This window comes from Ornithorhynchus anatinus, unplaced genomic scaffold, assembly GCF_004115215.2.
Source record: "Ornithorhynchus anatinus isolate Pmale09 unplaced genomic scaffold, mOrnAna1.pri.v4 scaffold_224_arrow_ctg1, whole genome shotgun sequence".
NCBI classification, from domain to species: domain Eukaryota; kingdom Metazoa; phylum Chordata; class Mammalia; order Monotremata; family Ornithorhynchidae; genus Ornithorhynchus; species Ornithorhynchus anatinus.
Window position 1 is genome coordinate 237,872 of NW_024396724.1, and position 11,863 is coordinate 249,734.

General features: G+C 46.6%; 2 protein-coding genes across 2 annotated transcripts; both read left to right on the top strand.

The window, feature by feature from the left end:
• Nucleotides 1-3,000: 3,000 nt before the first annotated feature.
• Nucleotides 3,001-3,957, top strand: ORNANAV1R3071 (vomeronasal 1 receptor ornAnaV1R3071). The gene has a single exon (NM_001253463.2). The coding sequence runs from the start codon at nucleotides 3,001-3,003 to the stop codon at nucleotides 3,955-3,957; it is 957 nt and encodes a 318-aa protein (NP_001240392.2).
• Nucleotides 3,958-10,565: 6,608 nt separating this feature from the next.
• ORNANAV1R3281 (vomeronasal 1 receptor ornAnaV1R3281) lies at nucleotides 10,566-11,615 on the top strand. The gene is given in 2 exon segments (XM_029056679.1): nucleotides 10,566-11,468; nucleotides 11,471-11,615. Coding segments are annotated over 2 exon segments (987 nt in total). The 3' UTR covers nucleotides 11,555-11,615.
• The last annotated feature ends 248 nt before the right edge of the window (nucleotides 11,616-11,863 follow it).

An 11,863-nucleotide genomic window follows, 5' to 3' on the forward strand; every position in this document is an offset into this window, starting at 1 on the left:
CTGCCCTCCTAGCCAACCTGAGTGGTGGAAATAGGTGAGTAGGATAAAGACAACTTTTTCTGTTGGTGCTCTTTTGGGTTTTTCCAAAGGAACTCTGGGGCTTCAGGCTTGTGTTCCAGTGTGGGGTCCAGGGCTGATCACCAATGAAGACCCTTCTCCCAGGGCTCCCACCTTCTCATTCCCAGGACCCTTGAGGTAGAGGGCCCTCGGCAGTGGACTGGATCCTTTCTCTGTAAAGAATCAATTTTAATCTCGATATGTAGAAGGTAAAACATTGCCATACAAATGACCACTATGAGTTCAGAATGACTCCCACAAGGTGGGCAGGGAGGACTGGGGCAGAGACAGGTGGTTATACAGTATACATCTCCCTATGCCCCATGGTTCCTCCTCTGTGTTTCTGCAGCTGTGTTTCCTGGTCATAGCGGGGCTTCAGTGAAGATGTTGAAGTGAAGCCCAGGAGAAGATGGTCCCTGTCCCATCTCAGCCACCCTCCAAGACACCCCTGACCAAGCAACAATTCCAGCTCCCACTGGAGCAGAACGGGTGGTTAGCAGATATGGCAAAGCCACATAGATCTCCCCTTCAGCCCAGGGGGCCACATCAGAGATGGAGAGAGCATAAAACATAGTGATAAATGGCAATGCCTTGATCCTCCTGTCTGTTTCCACCTCCCTTTCTTATATAAACTCCAGGCTCCCATTCCATAAATTCTTACATCCTCCAAGCGCACTCTCTCTGCCCTCCTTCCCTTGCCCATTCCTCCCCTCGCTGTTGTTCTTAAAAAACAGAAACAGCTAACATTGTTCCCCTTTGCCCCTCATCCCAGTGAGTCTGATAATCCCGTCTCAGAGCTGTGCCCTTCTCTTAGAGCGTGGTGCAGAAAGGGGAGACCACCAAAGCAGCGGCATTTTCACTGAAACAGTGGTGCAGGGGCTGAAGTGCCTTTCTTTTAGCATTAAAGTCCTAACTGTGCCCTCGGGCAAGGCTGGCTAATGGGGAGGGGGATTGAACATCCTCAGTATATTCTCTGTGGCCCAACATTACTGTCCAGTGGCCGTGTTTTGGGCTTCACTACCAACATCCCCCAAGTCACAAAGGGTGGACAGATGGAACCACAGGCTGCAAGGAGATGCCCCAACCCTCTAGAAAGCAGGAACAGGGTAAGCTTATATCAACCTAATAAGCTTATATCAACCCGAGCGCTTAGTACAGTACCTGGGTCATAGTAAGTGCTAAGCAAATACCATAAAGAAAAAGGTACATTAAATTTAAAAAACACTGCAAGTCCTCACAGGTGAGGAGAGCTGTGCCCTGGAACTTGAGCTCAGATATCAGCCCCTTGAACCATAGATCATCAAAGGACATAACTTGGGATATGAAAGTTTGGGATGGATGTCAAAGAGGTTTTCCACAGTTCCTCTAAGGGCCTTTGGAACTGGACCAGAGAGAGAGCAATGGGGTGACCCAGGATGTCACTACAACATGGCGTAGTGGATAGAGCACGAGCCTGGGAGTTAGAAGATTATGGGTTCTAACCCTGGCTCTGACATTTATTTGCTGACATTTATTTGACCTTGGGTAATCATTTCACTTCTCTGGGCCTCAGTTACCTCATCTGTAAAATGTGGATTGAGATTGTGAGCCCCACATTGGACAGGGACTATGTCCAAGCCCCTTTGCTTGTATCTTCCCCAGGGATAAGTACAGTGCCTGGAACATGGTAAACACTTAGTAAACACTTATTTGCTGACATTCATTTGACCTTGGGCAAATCATTTCACTTCTCTAGGCCTCAGTTACCTCATCTGTAAAATGTGGATTGAGATTGTGAGCTCCACATAGGACAGGGACTGTGTCCAAGCCCCTTTGCTTGTATCCTCCCCAGGGATAGGTACAGTGCCTGGAACATAGTATACACTTAGCAAGTACCACAGTTATTATTATTATTGGTGTTATCATTATTTTACTAGTAAGAAATCCCAAGAGATGCCATCTCCAATCTCGAACCCCAAAATAGTGGGCAAAATGATGTGATCATACCTCTTGAAGAACTGCTCCAAACAGACAGGAGTTTTTTCCTTCTTTTTAATGCCCTGTCATTCATTCATTCATTCATTCATTCATTCATTCTATTGCATTTATTGAGCCCATACTGTGTGCAGAGCACTGTACTAAGCATTTGGAAAGTACAATTTGGCAACAAATAGAGACGATCCCTACCCAACAACAGGCTCACAGTCTAGAAGGGGGGAGACAGACAATAAAGCAACACAAGTAGACAGGCATCAATATTATCAATATAAAAAATAGAATTACAGATATATACACATCATTAATAAAATAAATGGAATAATAAATATGTACACATATACCCAAGTGCTGTGGAGTAGGGAAGAGGTAGAGAAGAGGGAAGGAGTAGGAGTGATGAGGAGGGGAGGAGGAGCAGAGGAAAGGATAGGCTCAGCCTGGGAAGGGCTCCTGGAGGAGGTGAGTGGGATGAGCACAGATAGCTAGAGAGGTAGATAAATAGGTAGATAGATATTCTAACGAATGTTCCATCCCTCTTGCTGTAAATACTGCTGTCCATGTATTTTCTATTGTTTTTCAGTTTTTATTGTTTACCAGTCTTATATATCTGTAAACTCTCCCTTTCCTTGTTCCTAGATTGTAAGCTCCCTGAGGGCCAGGAATTGTGCCTAATTTTCACCTATGCAATTTTTCCAGGCACTTAGTAAAGTGTTCTAAATTCCCTTTAGAGCTCGATCGATACCACTACTATGACTACTACTAAATGACTAAATGTTTTCTCTTTCTAAATCTAATGACTAAATCTAAGTCTAATGACTAAATCTTTCTAAATGATGATGACTAAATGCTTTCTCTCTTTTTATCTCACTCTCTCCATCTTCTCCTCTCCACTCGCCTACCCTTATAACTCTCCTCCTCCTTGTTGCTCTAAAAGTTATTGCCACCAGTTTGAACCGAGTATTTAAGCCAATGAATTCCACTGAGCTCTCTTGTGGGATGTTGATTTTCTTGCAATTCAGCCTTGGACTCTTGCTGAACATCTTCCTCCTCCTGTTTTATATTCGTGTGGCCTCCACGAGCCACAAGTCCAGCTATTCTGACCTGATCCTCGCCCACCTGGTCTTGGCGAACACCATCATCCTCCTCACCAGTGGAGTCTTAGAGACCTTGTCAGCTTGGGGGCTGAGAAACTTTCTGGACGATGTTGGCTGTAAAATCCTCATGTACCTCTACCGAGTAGCCCGGGGTCTTGCCATTTGCACCACCTGCCTCCTGAGCGTGTTCCAGGCTGTCACCATCAGTCCCAGCACCTTCCGGTGGGCAGGAATCAAAGTCAAATTACCCAAGTGCATCCTCCCCTCCTTCCTCCTCTCCTGGATCCTCAATATGCTCATAGAAATGGATACGCCGATATACATGATAAGCCCCCAGAACAACAACAGTTTTCAAATCATGTTGGATCTCAAATATTGCTCAGAAATCAGTGACAGTGAAGAAACTACGCTGGTAATTACAGTGGCCCTTACTATGAGGGATCTCTTCTTCGTGGGGCTCATGAGCACAGCCAGCAGCTACATGGTGTTTGTCCTGCACAGACACCATCGACAGATTCGGCACCTCCATGGGCCCAGCCGCTCCCCCAAGGCGATGCCCGAGGTCAGAGCAGCCAAGAGAGTCATCGCCCTTGTCACCCTTTATGTCCTCCTCTATGGACGACAGACCATCATGCTGAGTGTTTTAGTAAACGTGAAAGAAAAATCTCCCATGCTTGTGAAAAGCCACATGGTATTTCGACTCACTTTTTCTGCGGTGAGTCCGTTGTTGATGATTCACAGTGATAGGAGAATAAGGATATTCGTGAAAAGACAATCTCCCGTGTCTGACCCGGAGCCTTCTAATAATAATAATAATGTTGATATTTGTTAAGCACTCACTATGTGCAGAGCACTGTTCTAAGCACTGGAGTAGATACAGGGTAATCAGGTTGTCCCACGTGAGGCTCACAGTTAATTCCCATTTTACAGATGAGGTAACTGAGGCACAGAGAAGTTAAGTGACTTGCCCACAGTCACACAGCTGACAAGTGGCAGAGCCGGAAGTCGAACCCATGACCCCTGACTCTGAAGCCCAGGCTCTTTCCACTGAGCCACGCTGCTTCTCTGCTACGCTACAGTCCCAGAGTAGACACCTGCCCTCCCCGAGGGTCCCTCTCAGTACTCTCCTACTACAAACCAGCCTGCACATGTCACTCCTCTAATGCTAACGTTCTCATTGTACCTCAATCTCATCTATCTTGCCTCTGACCTCTTACTCATGTCCTGCCTCTGGCCTGGAATGCCCTCCCTCCTCTAATCCAGTTGACAATTACTCTCCCCCTCCCTCAGAGTTTTCCTGAAGACACAGCTCCTCCAAGAGGCCTTCCCTGACCAAGATTTCCTTTCCTTTTCTCCCACTCCCTTCTGCATCACCCTGACTTGCTCCCTTTATTCATCTCCTCTCCCATCCCCCAGCACTTATGTACGTATCTGTAATTTATTGATTTATATTAATGTCTGTCTTCCCCTCTAAACTGTAAGCTCATTGTGGGCAGGGAACATGTCTGTTATATTATTGCACTGTACATTCCCAAGCACTTAATACAGTGCTCTGCGTAAAGTAAGTGCTAAATAAATACAATCGATTGATTGATTGATTAAGCTCCTTATGGGCAGTGATCGAATCTACTAACTCCACTGTAGTCTCCCAAGCACCTAAAAAAAAATTATTTCACACAGTGGCAATCAATAAATAGGAGTGATCGATTGATTGACTCCACGAGCTGAGTTTAATGTACTGAGCACTTGGAAGAGGACAGAAGAAGTATCTCCTTTCCTCAAGGGTCTTAAAATTTAATGGAGGAGTCAGGCTGACAAAACTGATTTGCAAATTGTGGGAGGAGAAGCTTGAACAAGGACCAAATAGGCAGTAATGGAATATATTACAAGAATAGAAGATAATAGAGAAGCAGTGTGGCTAAGTGGAAAGAACCTGGGCTTGGGAGGCAGAGGTCCCAGCTCCACCACTCATCAGCTGTGTGACTTTGGGCAAGTCACTTAACTTCTCTGTGCCTCAGTTACCTCATCTGTGAAATGGGGATTAAGATTGTGAGCCCCACGTGGGATAACCTGATTACCTTGTATCTACCCCAGCGCTTAGAACAGTGCTTGGCACATAGTAAATGCTTAACAAACACTTTTAGAGAAGCGGTGTGGCTTACTGGAAAGAGCAGGGTCTTGGGAGTCAGAGGTTGTGGGTTCTAATCCTGACTCTTCCACATCTGCTGTGTGACTTTGGGCAAATCACTTCACTTCTCTGTGCTTCAGTTACCTAATCTAGAAAATGGGGATTGAGAATATGAGCCCCACATAGGACAACTTGATTACCTTGTATTTACCCCAGCACTTAGAACAGTGCATGGCACATAGTGCTTAACAAATACCATCATCATCATTATCATCAATAATATATATCAGAATAAATACAAAAGGAAATATACTAGCTAATTGCTTAGGCCTGTGCTCTGTCCACAGTATGCCCTTAACAAATGTTAACTGATTGATTAATGGATTTTAAGAGTGTTTTCCTTCTTGAATACATTGCAATATGTATGTGACCTTGGGCAAGTCACTTCCCTCTTCTTTGCCTGTTACCTCATCTGTAAAATGGGGAATAAGAGTGTAAGCCTCATGTGGGACAGGGATTGTGTCCAACCAGATTAACCTGGTATTTTAGAACATTATTTGGTACATGGTAGACACTTTAAAAGTACCATGGTTGTTGTTATGGGTCATGTCTACCAATTCCATTTTATTATTCCCACCCAAGCACTTAATAAAGTACTCTGCATGCAGTAAGGGCACAATAAAAAACATTGATTGATAGATGTCAGATGATGGAAAGGTATGAACCAGTGAGATACAGAGAGAGACCCCAGTTTGGCCCCAGGCAGATCTAGGCTGTGAGTGAGAGCAGGGATGTCCCCATGGTTGCAGAATATGTCAGTGAGGCTGACCTGCATCTCCATGGGTAACTCTGATGGTCAATTAGCAGCAGGTAATCATGGAGCAGAGACTTCTGCTTATCTTGTCTAACTTTGATGAGCAGCAGGGAGCAGAGTCTGAGCATTTCAAGATATATCCCAGTCCGAGTGTCAGAGCAGATTAGTGAGTCACACATACAACCCCACCCCCCCAACACACACACACTAATCACTCTCTGAGGGAGGGGAAAGATGAGGAAAGCTGCTGATAAATGTTGCTTCAGACTTGTCCTGCCCAGAGTCTAACTGCCCATGAACTACTCTCCCATCCAGCGTGAGAGATGGAAATGGGTGACTAGGATAAATCCGGCTCTCTCTGTTGTTGCTGTTTTGGGCTTTCCATAGGTACTCTGGGGCTTCAGATTCGAGCTCTGGGGTGGAAGCCAGGGCTGGTCACCCTTGCAGAACCTTCTCCCAGGATTCCCACCTTCCCATTCTCAGGACCACTGGAGCAGAGGCCCCTCAGCATTAGACTGGAATCTCTCCCTCTTGATGTCTCAGAAAATAATTGGTTTCTAATCCTGATATATAGGAGACAAAGTGTAGCCATAGAGATGGCCACTATGAGCTCAGACCAGCTCCCAGGTGTCAGTTGTCTGGGAGGACTGGGAAAGAAAGAGGTGGCTGGACAGGACACATCTCTCTATGCTCCTTGCCTGCCCACCCCCCTTCCTCCTTCTGCTGCTGTGTTCCCCAGTGTAGCGGGACTGCAATGACCATGGTTTGGAAGAAGATGGTCAATGCCTTCTCTCAGTCACCCTCCAGGACATTCCTGACCGAGCAACTATCCCAGCTCCCACTGGAGCAGGATGGGGGTGGGCAAAGATGGCAGGGCCACCGAGATCGCCCCTTCACCCCAGGGGGCCACATCAGAGGTGGAGACAGCATAGAACCGAGCGATGAATGGCAATGCCCTGCGCCTCTTGTCTGTTTCCACCTCTCTTTCCTATCGGAGCTTCATCCTCTCACTCCATCCCTCTTTCATCCTCCAAACACCCCTCTCTGCCATCCTTCCCTCGCCGATTCCTTCCCTCACTGTTGTTCTGAAATAACAGAAACAGCTGACTCCATTCCCCCTTTGCCATTCGTCCTACTGAGTTTGATAATCCCCTGTACCAGACCCGTGCCCTTCTTCCTGATCATGGTGTGGAGAGGGGAGACCCCATCAGGGTACCCTCATCGAAAGGGTGGGAGCGCAGAGTCTTTCTTCCTCTCCAAGCTCTTTGAGCAAATCACCTACATCCTGTCCCAAATTCCTCTTCTCCAATTCTCTCCCAGACCCCCTCCAACCTGGCTTCCATCCCCTTCACTCCACTGAAACCACCCTCTAAAATGGTTACCAATGATAAAGAAGCGGTGTGGTTCAGTGGAAAGAGCACGGGCTTGGGAGTCAGAGGTCATGGGTTTGAATCCCGGCTCCGTCACTTGTCAGCTGTGTGACTGTGGGCAAGTCCCTTAACTTCTCTGTGCCTCAGTTACCTCATCTGTAAAATGAGGATTAAGACTGTGAGCCTCATGTGGGACAACCTGATTACCCTGTATCTACCCCAGCGCTTAGGATAGTGCTCTGCACATAGTAAGCGCTTAACAAATACTAACATTATTATTATTATTATGATTATTATTATCTCCTTCTTGCCCAATCCAATGGCTCCTACTCTATCCTAATCCTCCTCGACTGCTCAGCTGCCTTTGACACTGTGGACCACCCCTTTCTCCTGGATATGTTATCCAATCTTGGCTTCACTGACTCTGTCCTCTCCTGGTTCTCCTGTTATTTCTTTGGCCATTCGTTCTCAGTTTCCTTCGTGGGCTCTTCTTTTCCTTCTCACCCCCTAACTGCAGGGGTCCCTCAACGTTCAATTCTTGGTCCCCTTCTATTCTCCATCTATACTCATTCCCTTGGAGAACTCATTTGCTCCTATGGCTTCAACTACCATCTCTATGCACATGATACCCAAATCTACATCTCCTCCCCTGATCTCGTTTTCTCTCTTCAAGCTCACATCTCTTCCTGCCTTCAAGACATCTCTACTTGGATGTCCTCCCATCACCTCAAACTTAACATGTCCAAAACAGAACTCCTTATCTTCCCTCCCAAACTCTGTCCTCTCCCAGACTTTCCCATCACTGTAGATGACACTACAATCCTCCCCATCTCATAAGCTCGTAACCTTGGTGTTATCCTTGACCCCACTCTCTCAACCCACATATCCAATCTGTCACCAATTCCTGTCTGTCTCACCTTCACGACATCAGCAAGATCTGCCTATTCCTCTCCATCTAAACCGCTACCATGTTAGTACAGTCACTTATCCTATCCCGCTAGATTACTGCATCAGCCTCCTTTCTGACCGCTCAACCTCCTGCCTCTCCCCACTCCAGTCCATACTTCAATCCACTGCCCGGATTATCTTTTTACAGAAACATTCAGGGCATGCCACCCATCTCCTCAAAAATCCTCAGAGGTTATCTGTCCAACTCCTTATCAAACAAAAACTCCTCACTATTGACTTCAAAGCTCTCCATCACCTTACCTCCTCCTACTTCACCTCCCTTCTCTCCTTCTACAACCCAGCCTGAACAATTCACTCTTCTGGTGCTCCAATGTGCCTCAGTCTCACCTGCATCACTGCCAACCTTTGGCCCACATCCTATCTCTAGCCTGGAATGCCCTTCCTCCTCATATTCGCCAATGACTCTCCCCTCACTTCAAAGCCTTACTGAAGACACATCTCCTCCAAGACTTCCTAGACTTAAATGCATTTTTTCTCATCTCCCACTCCCTTCTGCGTTACCCTGACTTGTTCCCTTTACTCTTCACCCCTCTCCCCACACCCCAGCACTTATGTATATATCTGTAATTTCATTTATTTATATTGATGCCTGTTTACTTGTACTGATGTCTGTCTCCCCCTCTCTAGACTGTGAGCTTGTTGTGGGCAGAGATTGTCTCTCTTTATTGCTATATTGTACTTTCCCAAGCGCTCAGTAGTGCTCTGAACACAGTGAGCACTCAGTAAACATGACTGAATGAATGAATGAATTTTAGGATCATAGTCCCAAATGTGCCCTGGGGCGAGGCTGGCCTGAGAGGGGAAGTGGGAGGAGGGGGACTGAACACGCTCTCTGTGACCTGTCATTACTGTCTGGTGGCTGTTTCATAATTCTCTGTCCACAGCCCACAAGTCTCAAAGGGTGGATGGAGCCAACCACAGGATGTAAGGAGATGTCCCAAACCTCCGGAGATGAAGAATTGGATAAATTCATATTAACCTGAAAAGCTTATATCAACCTGATAAGCCTATATCAACCCCAGTGCTTAGTGCAGTACCTGGAACAGAGTAAGTGTTTAAGAAATACCATAAAGAAAAAATGAAATGAAAGTAAAAATAAACTGGAGGTTCTCACAGGTAGGGGTAGCTGTGTCCTGTAACCTGAGCTCAGATATCAGTTCCCTGGAGCGCAGAGGATCGTCAGAGAGCATAGCTTGGGCCATCAGAGTCGGGGATGGATGTCCAAGGGGGAAGTGGTCTTACAGTTCCGCTAAGGGCTTTTGGAGCTGGACTGGAGAGAGAACACTGAACTGATTGGATGCTTGGTCTGACTCAAGATGTCATTGCAGCATGGCGTAGTGGATAGAGCATGGGCTGGGACTCAGAAAGTCATGGATTCTAATCCTGACTCTGCCACTTGTCTGCTGTGTGACTTGGAGCAAGTCATTTCACTTCTCTGGGCCTCAGTTACCTCATCTGTAAAATGGGGATTGAGACTGTGAGCCCCACGTGGGGCAGGGACTACATTCAACCCGATTTGCTTGTATCCACACCAGTGCTTAGCATGGTCCCTGGCACATAGTAAGCTTAACAAATACCACTATTGTTATTATTTTCATTATTACTGCTGTCCTTATTTTACTAGGAAGGGATCCCAACAGATGCCACCCCCAATCTGTAACCCCCAAAAAATAGGTTACAGTGATCATACGTCTTGCAGAACTGCGCAAAACACAAAGGATTTTTTTATTTTTAATGCCCTGTCAAATCTGTGGGATGCACATGACAGAGAGGTAGATAGATATATGATCTAAAAATGTCCTCTCCTTCTTGCTGTATTACTGTGCATTTATTTTCTGCTGTTTTCACTCATCCATCTGTAGGCTATCCCTCCTCCCTTTTCTTATTCTTATACAGTGAGCCCCTTGAGAGCCAGAAATTTTGTCTAATTTTCACCTACACAATTTTCCCAGACACTTAGTGCAATGTTCAACATTCCATTAAGGGCTCATTCAGTACCATTTCTATGACTAGTCCTATGACGATGTTGACTAAATGCTTTCTCTCTCTTTATCACACCCTCTCCAACTCCTCCTTTACACTCCCCTTCCTCTATCACTCTCCGCCTCCACTTTGTTCTATAAGTTATTGCCACCGGTTTTAACTGAATATTGAAGCCAATGAATTCCACTGAACTCTCTTTTGGGATGGTGATTCTCTTGCAATTCAGCCTTGGGCTATCGGTGAACGTCTTCCTCCTCCTGTTCTATATCCGTGTGGTCTCCACCAGCCACAAGCCCAACTCCTCTGACCTGATCCTGGCCCACCTGGCCTTGGCTAACACCATCATCCTCCTCACTGGTGGAATCTTAGAGACCTTGTCAGCTTGGGGCCTAAGAAATTTCCTGGACGATGTTGGATGTAAAATCCTTATTTATCTCTACCGAGTAGCCCGGGGTCTTTGCATCTGCACCACCTGCCTCCTGAGCATCTTCCAGGCCATCACCATCAGCCCCGGCACCTTCTGGTGGGCAGGAATCAAAGCCAAATTGCCCAAGTGCATCCTCCCCTCCTGTGCTCTCTCTTGGGTCATCAATCTGCTCATAGACTTGGATATACCCATATACATGAGAAGCCCTCAGAACAACAGTGGCAATGTTCGAACCATATTAGATCTCAAATACTGCTGTGAAATCATCGAAAGTGCAGAAACCACCTTGGCCATTACAGTCATGCTCTCTTTCCGGGATCTGTTCTTCATGGGGCTCATGAGCACGGCCAGCAGTTACATGGTGTTTGTCCTGCACAGACACCACCGGCAGGTTCAGCACCTCCATGGGCCCGGACACTCCCCCAGGGCGATGCCCGAGGTCAGAGCGGCCAAGAGAGTCATCGCCCTGGTCACTGCCTACGTCCTCCTCTACGGAAGACAGACCATCATGCTGAGTGTTTTAGTCAACATGAAAGAAAAGTCACCTCTGCTCGTGAAGAGCCACTTGGTATTTCTACTCACCTTCTCTGCCTTCAGTCCCTTCCTGATTATTCAAAGCGACAGGAGAATAAGGACATTCTGGAAAAGGGAATCACCTGCTCCCAACCCGGATCCCTCCTAGCTTTCGAGGATAGTTGCCTGCCCTCCCCTAGGTCCCCCTGTGAGCAACATGGATGAGTGGGTAGGGCATGGGCCTGGGAGTCATAAGAGCCTGGGTTCTAATCCCAGCTCTGCTACATGCCTGTTATGTGACCTTGGGCAAGTCACTTCACTTCTCTGGGCCTCAGTTATCTCATCTGAAAAATGGGGATTAAGACTGTGAGCTCCATGTGGGACAGGGACTCTGTCCAAACTGATTAACTTGTATCTAGCCCAGCACTTAGAACAGTGCTTGGCATATAGCAAACACTTAACAAGTACCATAATTACAATTATTAATTTAGTGGATGTGAGAATCATATCATCCTTGGTTGCGGGTATCACTTA